Below are 17,862 nucleotides of genomic sequence, written 5' to 3' on the forward strand. Positions count from 1 at the left end.
CTCAGACGAATTGACGAGGTATTGCAATAGTTTTGTGTGAGAAAGCAATCTTTCGTTTCAGTGAGGTGTTAATTCGAACACTCACTGTTGTTATCATTCTGATTTAGTGAGTCGATGTTTTGAACGAATCATTCAGTTCAAATTTATGATGGTGAATAAAAAGACTCGAAAGAATGATTCATTAATGGATTCAGTTCAACCCGTTCAAGCCTGAAGTCAAAGGCTTAAAGGTACAAAAGCAAAAACAGAGCTAAGAGAAAGACCTGTTTTTGAGCACGAAACATTAAATAATATAAGTGTTGAAAAACAAAAACAAAATTGGTTTTCAATTGTGGAGGATTCTGGAAGAATGCTATTTTAGGTTGGTAAACATATTTATTGAAACCTGGAACATGCACTACCTTTTAAAGGTTTTCGATCAGTAAGATCTTCTATTGTTTTTTTGAAGTCTTTTAAACTCACCATGACTGCATTTATTTGCCCCTAAAATGCGGTAAAAATTGAGTGCATTTCCCCCCTTTTTTCAGTATTCTTTAAGGAATCAAAAGAACAGCCTTTATTTGACTGTCACTTTTGGTTATTTTATTAATCTTTGCTAAATATAATCATACATTTATTTCAATAGCAGCATTATCATTATGACTTACGCAACTTGCATACATGAAAAAGTAGAAGGGATGCAAAAGTCACATGCAGAAACCCTAAACATGACAAAACCATTTTAAAATTTCAGCACTTTAATACACACAGTTCGGCTTGAGACATTGCTCTGCTCAAATGGTTACAAGAAAATGAAGGAAAAGGAACATAAGGGTAAAAAAAACAATCCAAACTTCAAAGGTTCAGTCGCTCATCATACAGGCTAGTGAACATTGACAGGGTTGAGAAAAGCATTGACCACTAATACTCAACCACAATAAAAGCTATGAAATATCCAAAACTTGATCAACAAACAGTTAATACCAAGATGGAAGAAAACAATTAGACAATAGTCACAAAACAGTCCAGAGATACAGTACTGGTGCATGAGTGCACCACACGCTCATGAAACGGCTGGAAATTGATCACTTTTCTCCATCAATGTCATTCACTTCTGTTGAATGCACTTTCAAATTAACATACAGCCTTTATGCAGTCAATCTTAGCACTTTTATAACTTTCCTGGGTAAATATAAAATAAGGTTCTAACACAAACTTTTATCACAAAGTTTCAGACTGAACCAGGGATAAAATATCCACGGTAGACAAATGGTTTAACATTGGAGGCACCTGCATGATACCATGTTATTCAGGTAAATATTAATGCATGCTCTGGCTTGTACTGAAAGCTCTACACAAAGTGTAGTTTTAAATGTTAACAATTAAACCTTCAACCAAAGCAGAGTGATTTTAAAAGGCGCTATTACATAGTACACAACAAAAACATGACACATACAGTCTTATCTTCCTGTTTAAGTAATGAAAAAAAAATGTTTTGAGGTTATGTTGGCACATTTAGAGCAGGACATTGTAGTCATATAAAGATTAATGAATGAAATTAACATGGAGAAAATAGGAGGAAATTAAACATAATAAAAATAAACTTTTGGGGTTAAAGTAACACAATGATTTCTAACATACAAGTGGGTCCTGTAAAAAATGCAGTTAAAACTATGCCAAACCCAAACCTTGGGTTTCCTAGAGATTTCTTAAAGTCGGCAAAACTTATACATCTCTAAGCCTTTTTTTTTTTTTTTTTGTCTGCCCACTAGCGTTATCCTAAACCCCATTATACGTAGCTCAGAATGATCCTCTTCCGTCCAGATCTGAAGCTGGTGTCGGGGTCAGACGGTGGCGGTGTGATGGATGCCTCTGGTGCTCACACAGCAGAACAGCAGCGGTTCTCAAACAGTTGTTCAACCACAGAGCTGTCTGCTAATGTGGACACGTCACCTAGATCCTGCTCGTTACATGCTATCTTCCGCAAGACACGCCGCATGATCTTACCTAATAAAACAGAAGAACACTTAAGTATTCATCTAGAGAATTAAATTTCTTTTTGTAAATACTAACAATAAACAGTCCTATACTAATACCTGATCTGGTTTTTGGAAGGCTGGGTGCATTCTGAATGTAGTCAGGTGTAGCTATGGCACCAATCTTCTCTCTCACTGTGTGAAAAGACAAAAACACTTATACATGCATATAATACATTGAACTCTGGAACACAAAATCCACATAAGCTTGCATTGCCTGTGTCCCGCATTCATATCCGTATGAATGGAAGCCAGTGGGATGAAAAGTGACCCTCCTTTTACATGAGAGTGACTGAATGATGACAGAATCGTAATTCTTGAATGAACGCTTTATACACACCCTGCTTTTTAAGCTCCGCCTCCAGTTTTTGGTTGTAACTGATTCCATCATTGAGAGTGACAAAACAGTAGAGACTCTCGCCTTTAACAGGGTGTGGCCGCCCCACCACCGCTGCCTCAGCCACAGCTTCATGCTCCACCAGAGCCGACTCCACCTCTGCAGTGCTCAGCAAGTGCCCTGGAACAAACAGATCCAGCACCAATACATCAGAGCTTTTGCTCTATTACAGGCCATTTTGTTGGTAATTAGACCACTTCGGTGCTTTGTAGATCTCTAGAGTCATATCAGTAGAGATAGAAAACGAGCAAGAGACAAATGATTACAACGTGTGGCCTGGGCTTCATCATTAGCATTTTTTTCAAACTCATTAATCTGCATAGTTTTAGCATCTGTAGGTCCAGTCCACACATCTTCTCTCTCCACACTGGGATTAAAGGAACGATAAATGAACGAATGTCCTCATCTTCTACTCACCAGACACATTCAGCATGTCGTCTATCCTTCCGGTGATCCAGTAGTACCCGTCCTTATCTCTGCGACATCCTGGACAGACACATAACACCCTTAACTAAAGCACAAACCTTCTCTCACTTCACAGTTATACGATGCCCACTTATAGTAAAACTAAATATGAATCACATCACAAATTACCATCTCCAGTCACGTAGTATCCAGGGAATTTCTTGAAGTAGGTGCTTTCGAACCTTTCGTGGTTCCCATACACAGTTCTCATCACACCTGGCCAAGGCTGTTTAAACACCTGAGGAAGAGAGGCACTCGTGTATAAGCTTGGAGGGATATAATGTAGCGGATTAATTAGGGTTAATACATTTAAAACACTTTACCAGATAGCCCTCACTTGGGCCTTCAAGTTCCTCTCCTGACTCGTTCAGAATAGCAGGTACAACCCCAAAAAAGGGAAATGTCTACAAAATGAAAAAACATCAACCACCATACAGTAATTTATAAAAGCAATTCTACTGTACCATACTACACTTAATTAAACAAATATGTTTTGGTTTTGTAGAAACCAACAGAATTATTTTACATATTCTGTGGTAATGAACATTGCATCAGCCTTATATCTTTTAGCAACATGACAAATATAAACACTATTGTTCGAAAGTTTTGGATAAGTAAAATAGTTTTTTATCAAGAATGCACTCAAATACAAAAAAGTGGCATTGAAGACATTTATAATGTTGCAAAATGTATATTTCACATAAATGCTATTTTTTTTAGATTCCATAGAAATATCAAGCAGTACATCTGCTTTTAATACTTATAATAAGAAAAGTTTTTTGAGCACCAAAAAAAACTTCTCTTAGTTAAACGAGTCTCTTTGTGAGCGTAGGAGATTTCTTTCAAATACAAAAACATCTTACCGACCCCAAACATTTTTTATTGATTTATTAATTCACTCATATCACAGGTTCACTCACAGCAGAGCCAGGCTTCATGGGAGTAGCGGCCGGCAGAGGGGTCAACACATGCCCACCCTGAGGAAGACACAAACAAAAGACCACACTGTAGACAGATTGAAAGCAACATGGGTGTAAGTTACAAGGGTGGTTAGAGTCCAGTTCATACCGTCTCAGTCTGCCAGAAGGTGTCCACCACCGGACATCTCTTCTCTCCCACCACGGTGTAGTACCACAGCCAAGCTTCAGGGTTTATGGGCTCCCCTACGGTCCCCAAAATCTTCAGGGAGGTCCTCTTATACCTGATGACAACAAACACACAAACTATTCTGAGTACCGTTAAAAAACTAGGACACACCTGAATGTACAACAAAATGATCTAGGCACTTAGGCTTAAACAACTTCAATTAGTTCAATTAGACAAAAAAAGTTGTGTTGCATGGCAAAAAAACAAGTCTGACTAAAATAGTCATTCCAGCACTTGCACTTTTAATTGCATAGTTTTGAAGAGTTCACTCTATTATTGTAAAATGTGGAAAACAGGAATAATGAAGAATGAGTAGAAGTTTCTGTTGGTGCTGTATCAAGGTTGTGTGCTGCTGGTTGAGGTTAGAAAGTTTGCACATACGGGCACCAGTTGTATGCAAAAGCACACTGCACTTAATGTTCAGTGAACGGTATTATAAACACAGCTCTGATTGCAGACTTTTTAAGCAAGACAGAAATACAGAGCACTTACATAACACATGATGAGATGAGTACTATCAAGTGTTATCATCAAGTGTTCTTCGGCAATGGGGAGGGCAATAAAACCATACAGATTCATAATACTAAATATTTATTCCTAAACATTATACTGTAAATACTATACTACTCTATTAGTTATATACACACACACACACACACACACACACACACACACACACAGTGTCAGTAAAAAATATTTCATATTATTTAAAACCTAGACAACATTGTACAAGCAAGTTTTAAAGAGCTTTATTAGACTGTCAGCCATCCAGTCCGTCTTCACATTTTGTCCAATAAATTCTCACACTTTTTCTAGTTATTCTTAACTGTTCTATAAGGATTTCACAAAAAAAATAAAAAAAAAAAGAGAAAAGAAAATTAATTGTACATTCTAAAAAAAAAATTCATGGCTCAGGATAACTTTTTTTTTTGGGGGGGGGGGGGGGGGGGGGAGTATGATGCTTTTTGAGGATTCTTTATATATTATATTCTTTATATTTTTTCTTATATATATATAAATATATTTTAACAACATAGGCCTGTACAATGACTCCATCTAATTAATGTAATGCATCCTTGCTCAATAAAAGTATTAAATTCCTGAATAAATAAATAAATCTACCAAGCATAACATTTTGAACAGTACTACATGTTTCCTATTATATTTTAAGATTTTTTTTTACATTTCCATGACTTCTAAGTTCGTAAATAACAACGGTCTGATTTAGGCAGGCTCTCCATGACTGTGGAAAGCTTCTCTATAGTTTACTAAATCTAGGACAGACACAATAGACAACAAACGTACTTCTGAACGGGCTCGCTGCCGTACTTCATCAGGAGCCGGATGGCGGTGGGGGCTGTGTAGAACTTAGAGACGTGATATTTATCTACAATCTCCCACATTCGGCTCACATCCGGGTATGTGGGAAGACCCTCAAACTAGAAACAGAGGACAACAATAAATGCTTATGTAGAGGATTCATTGTGTTATTAACATGGCGTAATGCAAAATCGGACACAAAAAGTGTTTATCAGGTGTTCCCCTCACCAACACACTGGTCGCGCCATTTGCCAACGGCCCATATGTGATGTATGAGTGACCGGTGATCCAACCAATGTCCGCAGTGCACCAGTACACATCATCAGAGTGATAATCAAACACCAGCTTGAAGGTGGACGCAGTGTAGAGCATGTAGCCACTCACTGTATGCAATACTCCCTAGTGGAGAGGTACAAAAAAGAGGGATAAATATATATTTGAGATGTATATGGAGAGCAAATATCACACAGTTGGAGGAGGACTGGGTTGTTTGGAGGATCTACCTTGGGTTTCCCAGTGGAGCCGCTGGTGTAGAGGATGAAGAGCGGGTCTTCTGAGTCACACCAGACAGGCTCACACTCCTCTGATGCTCCACCAATCAGAGAGTGCCAACACAAATCAACCTCAGGATTCCACGGCACCTGCACCAATCACAGCACAGACAGCGCTCATCGTTACCTCGTCCCATATAACTTCCTGGTGTCACACTTCAGAGAACAGTACAACGTTTAGGGAACATGATGTTATCAAATCAGTCTGAGAAGGTCGTAAACTGTAATGACGCTGGGCGGAACAGAACTAATGCTGCTTTCAAGTAAAGAGAAGTCCCTACTTCGTTCCAGTTTGTAGTTATAACATCATGTCTGTTCAAGTGAATTTGGTTGTTTTGTAGGTGTGTAACTTTTGCTTTATCGATGTATTTGATCACTATTCTTGTAGCCAGTCATCTCATAAACTGGATAAACTTGTAATATTTTCTGGAAAGTGTTTTTTTAATCATGTTAAAATAACATCTATATATAACTAATTCCGGTTACTTCCTTGTTTACAAGCACAATTTATCCAGAGCCAACTCTAGCAAGAGTAATTACACTGGTGACGCATAACCAGATCAGTGTTATTTTAGTATTATGTAGCATAATAGTATTTTATTTTTTTTATTCTGAATTAGCTTTTTTATATTTCAAATTTTCATTTTAGTTTAAGCTTTAGTAACATTGCTATGCTTTTTTAAAAAAAAATGTATTTCTATTTAACTATTTTTATTATATTTTTCATATTCATTTCAGTTTTAATAATTCAAGTACTTTAACTTGTAATTATTGCCAGGACAACATTTCTCATTTTGATTTATGTTTTTCCATATACTATTTATCATAGCTTGATTTCAATTAACGAAAACTATTTTTAATAGATTTAAATTACAATTCCACAGCTAAACAAACTATTTTTACTCAATAATTTTCATGCTTTTCAATCGCTTTAAAACATGCTTTTAAACCCTCCAGTCCACATGCTCTATAATAGACTTCAACAAGTTTTATTGATTACAATGGGTTTTCAATTCATTTCTACGGTGAAGAGTTACTGAAGTGGAAAATTACTAATTTAATACAAAATGCATATAACACGTTATTTAGAGGCTCGTAGTGGTATTTACTCCAGTCAGACTTATTTGATTCATTCAGTTCAATCTAACCAAAGTAAATGGAGCACAGAAGCCCATCTGCTTAAGTCAAACGTGTTCTCAAAACTGAAACAGAGAGCATCTGAAAACATCAGATTGAGTTAACAAAACACAAAAACACTGACGAACAAACAAAGAGAGACATGAATGTAACAGACAACTCTACAAATCTAGGTTTTCGTGCAGTTCAGAGACTGAGGGAAAACTACATGAACTTTTGAGTTCATTTAAGTGACAAGCATTTGCATGGAGCTCACAGGAGAGAGTTAGTGTTGGACTACACAGAGAGAATACAACTGTTAACACAAGATCTAGTCACTAGAAACATAAAAGAGCTTTCCAGACACCTGTGAGGAAACGGTGCACTAGCGGACCAATAAAGTTTATGTGAGGAGATTATTTCGAACATGGACTCAAGGACACACCAGTCATTTACCAGAGCTGTGACTATCAGTACTTTTACCAGGCACAGTAAAAGGTTTTCAGTGCCAGCTCATGGATCAGAATTGGTGATCAGATCAAACGGAAACCATCATTCACAAACATTAGAATTCTGAACAGCAGCTCATCTCAATTTTTAATGTAATAGAGAATTAGTTAACATATTATATGCATTGAGATGCATTAAGGCATTAATGCTCTGAAGACGTCAAGTTTTGAATAATCAAGAATATGCCTTTAAATCATGGTCTCATAGCTTACTGCTGAACACCAAGTCTGATGCATGTGTAAATTGCATTTGCAAAAGCAAACACACAGACAGACCAACAATCACACACACACAGCGTTCTGAGAATAGTGATAAAGGTCTTAAGCCATCCAAAGAGCGAGAGAGCCGCCCATGAGCACACAAACCCGTGTTAATAACACATGAGGAGTTTAAACAAAAGAAGTTATGCACAATGGAGACATGAAATACCTGTGGGGGGGGACGGACCTTCCTTACTCTTTCTTTCTGTTTCTCCTGCTAAAGGGGGTTAATGGAGAGATTACTTACACCGAAAGAGGAAAGGGACACACAGACGTGGAGCCACATTGAAGGAAGAGATGAAATGATAAAGATATTTTATATAGAAGTCCGACTGACATTATTAGAATTAGGGTTTTAATACAGGTCATCTTGCATTGATGAATGTACACATATCACATTCAACTGTTGCAAAGGTCTTCGGCAGAACAGCTCAGAAATCATGCCAGGCCTTTATGGGTTTACAACAGTGACAAAACCTTGGATAAATAACCATGAGATATCTGTAACACTCAGGACAATGCAAGACTCAGAACTCACAGGAGATGGACAGGACAAGACTTAACGGTTGAGAAACCTTAACAAAGGGATAATGCAGTACTTTTTCATCGGAATCTATTTCCCATTTACTTAGACAGCGCTCCATTGATTCAGGTGTTATAATACATTAAGGCTAGTTTTTTTTCCATGCACAAAGTGTGTGGCTTCTTTTGTAACCTACATTATAAACTAAACTCATTGGGCTTTAGTTTAAAAATGCATCAGTAGCACAACTGGAATGATTTCTGAAGGATCATGTTACACTGAAGACTGGAGAAATGATGCTGAAAATTCAGCTTTATGAATATGTTAACATAGAAAATAGTTATATTACTATACTTACAATATTACTATTATGTTAACTGTATTTTGATCAAAGAAAGCCTTTTTTAACATAGGCTTCTTACAAAAACACCTGCAGCAATGTGGAGATGTCCGAATGAACAAGAAACTAATTAAGATGAAAAAAGGCTGAAAGTGTGAAGCCTGTCAGCTGGTTAAGAAGAGGTTAAGTTCACCTGCAGATCGGGGCAGGCGCGTTTGGCTGGGGGCGACAGTGATCCAGACGAAGCCTCATCTTCCTTTGTGAGGTGTTTTAGCATTATACACTTCTCCACTGTGAAAGACCTGACAGTGTGAAAGACATGAAAAAATAAAGTGAAACAATGTCCAGTCCAGTCTTTCTCTCTCAAAATATTTCCTGAAAAGAATCATTCAGGGACCAGAAATGGAACGGATTCAGAAATGAATTCGGAAATCAAATTCAAAACAAGCATCATTTTTTTCAATCTCCTCTCATCGTCCTTTATCGCTACTAGTTAATGTTTGACAAACTAAACCTAATAACTGTGAGTACATGCACATATGATAAGAACTGCACAACTAATTAATAATCATACTTGTCCCTGCACTTCTGTAGCGCCTCGTCAGCTATAAGCTTCAGACTGATCAGCTTATCACCGCGGTAAAACCCATCTGGGGAAGGAAAGGGAGAGAAACAAACAAAAACAATGTCTATTAACTTTTCAATTTACCTAAAATCTGCTATTCACAGATAATCCCCAAAAGACAAAGACAGTAAACTTTTATTAGGTGATAAAAGATGTCGGTCTTATCTTGGCTGAAATGTGTATTTGATGGTTATAGTCCACTCGCAATCCTCTAATGATCTCATGAACTCTGCATCAAGCTCAATGCAGCGGAAAAGACTTCAGCTCTACCTACAAGACTAGGTTTTCTTTTACAATGACAATCTATGTATATATCCTGACATTTGTCAGCAAGAAAGCAATATAAAAACATTGTGAAGAGCACGTTTATTAGAAAGTCCTGAACATAAGTTAGTTTTTCTTTAGTTTTAGTTTAGGGGGTCAAACTTATCTCCGAAACTCATTCTCTTTTCTAAACTTGCCAAACTCTCAGCATTTGGTTTCCTGTCACTACTCAAAGATCGCAGCAGCAGGCTCAACAGCTTTTGATGGTAATACGATTAACACCACTTGTGAACAATGTGTAAAGCTGCGCTCTTCGGCTGTAGATGGAAATGCGGTTGATTAACTTTGGGATTAGCTACTCTAGGATTACACACTTTGAGTAAATCACATTGGATTTTTTTCTTACCTGCCGTAATGAGAATACAGCATTCTGAATCCATGATCCTTTCACACAACGACTCAGCGGAGAAACCCGCAAACTTGGGTTGTGAATACAAAAATGTGAGTAAATATACTGCTGCAACAAATTATTGTATTTTTCTTATGAATTACATTTTGACACAGCGCCAAATGGTTGGGGGCACTGATAGAGATCACACCCTGCAAAATAGTATGGGTAATTTGTCTTTACACGTGTAAAAAAAAAAAAGCTGGTTGGTTAACACAGCTAAAATCCCAGATTAGACCAAGGACTGACCACAATAGAGTGGACCGCTCCAATCCGAGCGCAGGCCAACATGGCCACCACCAGCTCCACCACCATGGGCATGTAAATAGATACACGGTCACCCTTCTTCACGCCTGCACAGTCCAAGAAAAGGACATTGTCTTAATACACAATATCAGGGATAGATCTTTAACCTGCTGCTGGTCAATATTACACCAACAGTTTTACCTTGTGACTTAAGGACATTGGCGAACTTGCAGACTTGCTGAAGCAGTTCTCTGTAGGTCACGGTCTTCTCATCTCCAGGTTCATTACCTTCCCTGTCCAAGACAACACCCAGAAATATGACTATCATAAGCGACGGTAATTATTCACAGTTTACACAAAAATTTTAAGCAGCACAATTGTTTTCCACATTGGTAAATATTAGAATGATTTCTGGAGGATCGTGTGACACTGAAGACTGCAGTAATGATGCTGAAAATTCTGCTTTGCATCACAGAAATAAAATACGTTTTAAATTATATAATTTTAGAGAACAGTTATTTTAAATTGTAATAATATAATCGTTTTTACTGCATTTTTCACCAAATAAATGCAACCTTGATGAGCATAACAGACTTCTTTAAGAAAAAAAAAACAACAACTTTCCAACATACTATATAGTATAACAAAGTTAATTCATCCACCAGTCATGTATATTGTCACTTGTGTTCAACAGCAAAGTATGAACATGAGACACGGAGCAGTTTGACAAAACATGATTTTGCATCTCCTAGTTTCACCTTTATGTTCAATTTTCACTCTCAATGTTTCTGATATTGCTGTAAACTTCTGGAAAGACTTATTTTAGTGTGAGAAGTGCCCTTGAATGTCACCCGCAGGTTAATAAGTAGCTTTTTATTTTGACTTTGTAAGTCAGCTTACGTTCTTAAATTAGATCCGTGCTCCGAGACAGAAAGGAAAAGTCTGGCAAAACACAACAACTGCAGAAGTGAAATGATTTATACTTATGTCGTAACACGAAACGGCTGAAAACTTCACAACTGCTAAACTGGCATTGCGAAAGCAACTGCCTGGACCACATTTGTTGCACGTAAAGAGTTTCCAAGCTATTTCTGTAGATCTGAATGCCGATGAACAATGACTGCCAAAAAAACTGCTTGGACAACATCCAGCAGAGATAAAGTGATCCACTGCAATGCACATGAAGAAATAATCTCTATGAAGATGCAGCACTGCAGATGCACCTCATTCTGGGTGGAGCGCTACTGGAGGGACCTGGTTCAAGCGTCCATGATTTACTAAAACAGCTCGAGAGTCTAAATTTATCTCAGTTGTTTTGCTCTGTCTTACCCGTCTGTCAACATTTGCCATGTTAATTTATTAATAGACCAGGCCCAGTAATATTATATTGACTCAGGTAACCTGGAAGGGATCTATACCTTGTAAATTTATGGCCAAAAATCCGGGTCTCAACCTGAATGTAACTGTGTTGCTTGTGCTTAAAGAACTGGACTGGTTACTGAAAGTTTGTAGGTTGAACCATGAGCAATCATCATAAACCAATGTTGATTCAGAGTCATTACATGTACTGTCTGTTGTTTTGTATAATAACACTGGTTAAAATGACAGTTAATAGTAGACACGTTGAAATTCAACACACTAACACCGTTCTCAAAATACAAGAAAAGACTTAATGTCACATGCACAACTTTTGGAGCAAACCGAAACATTTTAAACCACATAATTCCCAAAAACTAACCAGTAAAAAGCCACTTTGTCACCCAGTTTCCTCTCATGGACGTTGCGGTCCAAAACATTATGGCAGATGTTGGTTGTGGCACCTTCCATGCACTTCACGAAAATGTCACCCTTGGTCACATCAAAATTGTAGTCCAGGAACTTCCCGGTGAATTTTGTCTTCCAGAAGAAATCTTTGGCGACATCTCCCCAGAACTCTGGACACAACAGGACAAACACACCAGAACATTTATGCACAGCTGATGCAGAACAAAAATAAAAACAACAATAATAAATGCATGAATGGCGTATTATTATTATTATTATTAAAAACTTTATATTTCAATTGTACTAGTGTAAACAGTTTTTTAAATATTTTTAAAGTATTTAAAAAAAAAACAATAATTGTTAATATGTTTACTATTAAAAACAACAACAAAACCACTATTACAAATGTTTTATTTGTATTACTATAAACAGGGGGTAATGTTTTTAAACATTATAAGGGCATGTGGTGTTTTTTTTAGGAAGTGCATGTGGACAAAGTGTGAATTTGTATTTTTTAAAACGCATTTTAATAAAACAACAACAACAAGCATATTAAGATGTTATTATTAAAATCAAAAAAATATATTTTATTTAAATTGCACTAGTATAAACAGAGAATAACGGTTTATTTAAGCATATCTGAAAGGGAATGTAATATATTTTTTTATTTATTTAGAAAGTGCATGTGGGCAAAGTAACAATTTTTCTTAAGTATTTAGAATTAAAACAACAACAACAACAACATTTAATGATATTGCAAATAACAATAACACTTTCAAGAACAACGAAATCGAGTTACGCTGGTTAGATCCTACAATAACAGATTTAATGCAATGTTTACATTTAAATAGGTGGGTTACAGATGTCCAAAACTGCTGTCTAACAGGGGCACGATGCTTTGAGATACAGCCAAGTGAAGCTTTTAACAAAACAGTTTTTTTTAACCTGTCAATGAGCAGCCCAATGAAACTCACCCTCAGGAGACTCGACAGATCTGATGTAGAGCTCCTTGTATTTCTCAAAGCTGGGGATGTGCGCTTGTTTCTTCAAGTCTCCAGAAGCGTGTAACACATCCTCGCCTGGAGCCTTGTCAGGAATCATTTTGATATCTAATTCAATAGACGCAACTAATACAAAGACACTTAGAAAACACAAACGATCACTGGCCTAACGTGTGTGAGTCACTTCCGTGTGGGAGAGTGATTTTCACTCCCAAACAGCCGCTGTGTGCATTTGAGTCTGAAATATAATCAAATAAGAGAAAAGTTGAATCTAGATTGGCGCTGCTGTTGTATTTGAACGAAGCGGCGACGATTCGGATTTAGTTCTTAAAGGAAAGGAAAAGCTGTCCGAGACGCGTTTTAATATTGGACTTGCAAATATTATTATTATAAACAAGCTATAATGTTACTCCGACGATTGCAGACGAAATAACAATGTAAGTTTGGACTTAGAGTAAGTCGTACAGAGAGAAAAAAATATATTTATATATAAAAATTAAGATGCACTTGAGAGCTGTCAAACAGACAGCAGTTGTCCTCCAGTTTGAGGTTATCTTGTGCAAGGTCGATTAAAGCTGGAAAAATTCCCGGCATTAGAGAGGAAATGCAGCTTTTAATTTAATCAAACATGCAATCAAATTAGACGTGCATGCAGTTTTAGATTAGTCATTCTTCCAAGCGTGGATTGCAAACCCTCAGTGTGTCTGCAGGACAGCCATTGAAGCGCAGAAACAATGAACGCAACTAGAACGTTAATTAGCGTGAGCCAAGGGTTCTTCGGTGGGCGGGGCTTAATCTACCGGATGTTGTTTCTTATTGGCCCTCTCCTAATTTAACTATTCACGGTAGGCCTACTTGTTATTTTTTAACAAAATTATATAATACCATAAACAAAAAAGTAGAAAAAAATACAATGGGGCATTGTAAGTCACATATTATTATTATTTTTTATCTAGCATTTATTATTATTATTACGTACGGAATTCAACACCACAAAATTCGGGGATTTATTAGTGAAGTTAAGTAACATTTATTTATTTGAAATCAATTGAAATCAAAAGTACACATATATGAATATTATTTTGAACGAGACATTAAGTAGATTTTGCCATAATTACACTCACAAAAATTTCCAGTAGGGGATAACCATAATATTTATTGTAACATCTCTTTTAAACGATACGAATAAATCTATTATTATTATTGGTAATCAAATTCCAGTTTCCGACTAAACTTTCAAGCATGCCAAATGAGATTAACTTAACGATTAATATTCAAAAGCAGTGGCGAAGGGCGTAACTTTACTGTCATCTATATCATATTTAACACTGGAGTTGAATGCAGCACTATGAAGGTTTCGGGTGTCCGGGCCTCCAGGCGCCCTCTAGAGGAAGAAGAGTGTGCGGCGCACACGAGCTCCTCCAGTAGGAGGCTGTTTGAGCTCAACCGCACCTCTACTGGACGGAGGCCCGTCGTTACAACCTATTATCAGTGTATATACATTATAGCTTCTTTTTTTCCACTAAAATAGATGGGTATAGATAGGTATATCAGAAAAAAAAGAGAATCACACAAACTAACCATTCTTTTAGTTATAAAATGGTATTTTCCTATAAAAACCACACACTGTGTGCACCGGAACGTGTGTTAAGTGTTTGTTCTTAGGGCATTACTTCCAGTGTTTTGAAGTCTACTTTGGTAAAAGGTTACATATTTCAAGTTAGAACACTTAAACTTATATTCACAACACTGATTACTTCGGATAGTTAATATAATTAGTCTCACTAACTAGATCACCTCCGTTTATCTCCTCCATCTGGCCATTATTTCTACTGCAGCTGAACCTTCTCCAAAAGTATATGAATTCATTTTCCTCTTCTGATGCTCATTCAGATTGTGACCTACAGTAAGTCTTAGTAAACCTGGTCCTGTCAAATAAATGCACTCCTAACATCAGAACTGGTTCTCTTTTCCTATGATGGTTAAAAGTACTCCCTTCTGATTTAGTCTTACAATAATTGGTAATTCATTTCTTCTTAGATGATCATTTACATTACTTAAAACAAGCATCCATTAATAATTCTCATGCACTTCTACCATCTATTAAAGACACAGACACAAGTGTCCAATTTGAGGTTTTATTTTACAAAGAAATTCCTTTAGATGTTCCTGTAAAGAGAAAAACAATCATTAGAGAGAAACCTACTTAGCATCCGCCTGTAACAAACCGTCCACAATTGCACCACAAATCTGATCAACTGCAGAAATTCAGTGAATACTATGAGAGTTATTAAAATTAGTTTTGGCATTATTGAAAAGACTTTAATACAAAGGATTTCACATAAGGACATTTTGCCTTGTAACTCTTCAAAGTGCTCACTGATACTGGTTATAGAACAAAGAATCAGCTGCTGAACAGGAAAACTTAATCTTACAGCAAGTTTAAAATCTCTTTTCACACACTCAAAAAAATAAATAAAAAAAAAAAAATCAAGGAGGAGATGAAAAAGCAGCAGTTCACTGACATGGGCTTACTTTGCCACAATGCTGTCGTTCTTTGCGAGCCTCAGGAGGGAGTCATCAGCTTCACCCTGCAGATCACAAAGCAAAGTCTTGAGACCACATGAATCCATGCGTTCACATTTATACGAACACACTCCAAATTAGACATTTTAATAACCTACATAGGATCAATTTGTGAGCAAGTTATATAATGCTACATTTCTCCAAAGTTGTGGTGATAAAAAAAAAAAAAACTAATCTACATCTTTGATGGCCAGAGGCTAAATTGATAATTTTTGGGTGAACAATTCTCTAAAGCGTGCTTGAACATACCATTCTCCGGATAGCACCACAGATGGCGTAGGTCTTGAACTGTCCATTGAACCTCCCTGTAGCCTTATCCACCTGAAACACCATAAACAGCAGCACATTAACCATCAGATCTACGAGCATTTGTTCGCTAGAATACAATAATAGACTAATAGACCTATTGGTATCTAACACTTGTCATTTCAGCTGGTGTCACTTAAAACATACACCAACAATTTTGTCAAATAATTTTTTTTCTTCTCATGTATATAGCCTAAACTGCATTTTACAGTTGTAATAATATGCTTGAGGTCTAATAATACGTATGTGTAGATACACAAACCAAATAAAATAGTTTTGAGATGCTCAAAACAATGTCAAACCTCAGCAATGTTGATCTGGATGGAGGCATGATCCTTGGCACCAATAATTCTGTTGCTAGCAGAACTAGAAAAAAAAAAAGAATAAACAAAAATATGGTGTACAAATGTGCTCACAAATTTTTTTTACCAGTATTTTAACTGCAAATATGTTTCTAGATAAATTGTGCGAACAGTTTTAGGATTAAATGACATAAGTTCCTAAACCAAACAAGCGTTTGTTCTCCATCGAAGCTCACCATTTGCGAGGGACGTACAGGTCCACGAATTCACCAGCGTCGTTCTGCATCCTGACTTTATTAGATGATTATCAGCTCAGTCTGCAGTAAACAATCAAACCAGTAAGTATCCGAACATATACCAAGCTATATTCACACATAAACACCATTCTTTACAAATTGGAAGCAAAACTGAGAGTTGTATTTTAACGTGTAACGTTATTTGATTTGGGGAGAGTTCGGTCAGCCCCGCACGTGTAGCGACTCAGCCCCGCTAACCCTTCACTCACGATACAAAAACACTCCAAACACACTACTCGGCGAATATGTGACACACGCGGTACAAAACAGTCCCGTGCATAAATGGTGTGAGGCATATGTTATAAATATTTGCTCAAAACAGTAAAAAATCTCATTGTACTTTAGAGCTCGTGATGTTCTTACCGATTATCACAAATGGCCGACACGGAAAGGAAGGAAAAAAGGCCAGGAAGTGACATCACACGAAAGACACAATAAGAGTGCGGGCTCTTTATGGGAAAAATTCTTGTGAATGTCTCCTTTTATTTTACTTAATATTATTTATAATTATTATTATTATTATTATTGCTTTCATCATCTTTGGAGTTTCTTTTTTGGATGCCTGTTTTTTCTGTAATGTTGTTTACATGTTCTCTATAAAAACATTAAAAAAATTAAAAAAATAATAATAAAAGAGCTCTTTATGGGAAACTATACAAATAAATATCTGTTAATAGTTACTGATAAACAATAATGCATATTAAATGGCAAAATGAAACATTTCCACTGATCTATTATATATATATATATATATATATATATATATATATACATATATATATACATATATATATACATATATATATACATATATATATACATATATATATACATATATATATACATATATATATATATATATATACATATACATATATATATATATATATATATATACATATATATATACATATATATATACATATATATATATATATATATATACATATATATATATATATATATATACATATATATATATATATATATATACATATATATATATATATATATATATACATACATATATATATACATATATATATATACATATATATATATATATATATACATATATATATATATATATATACACATATATATATATATATATACACATATATATATATATATATATATATATATATATATATATACATACACACACACACACACACACACACACACACACACACACACACACACATATATATATATATACATCGGCCTGTAACAATACAGCTCCTGCACCAACGTTGCTAGCATCCACACACAACCTAAAAAGGTGATCTTACTGCGGAGTTGCTAACACAGGAGCAGAAACAAGCAATGATTTAGGCTCCAGGGCTTCCTGGCAGACAGGATTCCAAACAAAAGCTGC

At 36.0% G+C, this 17,862-nt stretch overlaps 2 protein-coding genes across 4 annotated transcripts; both read right to left on the reverse strand.

Annotated features, from left to right (window-relative positions):
* Positions 1–719: 719 nt before the first annotated feature.
* Positions 720–13,728, reverse strand: LOC127944754 (acetyl-coenzyme A synthetase, cytoplasmic). Of its 2 annotated transcripts, XM_052540973.1 has the most exons (19): positions 12,965–13,728; positions 11,965–12,160; positions 10,428–10,519; positions 10,230–10,333; positions 9,939–10,011; positions 9,218–9,293; positions 8,837–8,945; positions 7,950–7,997; positions 5,847–5,984; positions 5,572–5,742; positions 5,329–5,462; positions 3,946–4,078; positions 3,798–3,854; positions 3,201–3,281; positions 3,007–3,115; positions 2,830–2,898; positions 2,356–2,532; positions 2,076–2,150; positions 720–1,986 (listed from the first exon to the last, which is right to left on the reverse strand). In XM_052540973.1, the coding sequence occupies exons 1-19, from the start codon at positions 13,089–13,091 to the stop codon at positions 1,859–1,861; spliced, it is 2,097 nt and encodes a 698-aa protein (XP_052396933.1). In that variant the 5' UTR covers positions 13,092–13,728; the 3' UTR covers positions 720–1,858. The 2 variants fall into 2 exon arrangements, with proteins under 2 accessions (XP_052396933.1, XP_052396934.1); XM_052540974.1 differs by lacking the exon at positions 7,950–7,997 and having other exon boundaries at positions 12,965–13,726.
* A 1,387-nt stretch (positions 13,729–15,115) lies between these two features.
* LOC127944249 (40S ribosomal protein S21) lies at positions 15,116–16,935 on the reverse strand. 2 transcript variants are annotated; one of them, XM_052540123.1, is made up of 6 exons: positions 16,845–16,935; positions 16,422–16,502; positions 16,186–16,249; positions 15,827–15,898; positions 15,527–15,582; positions 15,116–15,160 (listed from the first exon to the last, which is right to left on the reverse strand). In XM_052540123.1, exons 2-6 carry the CDS (start codon positions 16,469–16,471, stop codon positions 15,151–15,153), a joined length of 252 nt encoding a protein of 83 aa, XP_052396083.1. In that variant the 5' UTR covers positions 16,472–16,502; positions 16,845–16,935; the 3' UTR covers positions 15,116–15,150. The 2 variants fall into 2 exon arrangements, with proteins under 2 accessions (XP_052396083.1, XP_052396084.1); XM_052540124.1 differs by having other exon boundaries at positions 15,517–15,582.
* Positions 16,936–17,862: the final 927 nt, after the last annotated feature.

Source organism: Carassius gibelio, chromosome A23 (genome assembly GCF_023724105.1).
Source record: "Carassius gibelio isolate Cgi1373 ecotype wild population from Czech Republic chromosome A23, carGib1.2-hapl.c, whole genome shotgun sequence".
Taxonomy (NCBI): Eukaryota; Metazoa; Chordata; class Actinopteri; order Cypriniformes; family Cyprinidae; genus Carassius; species Carassius gibelio.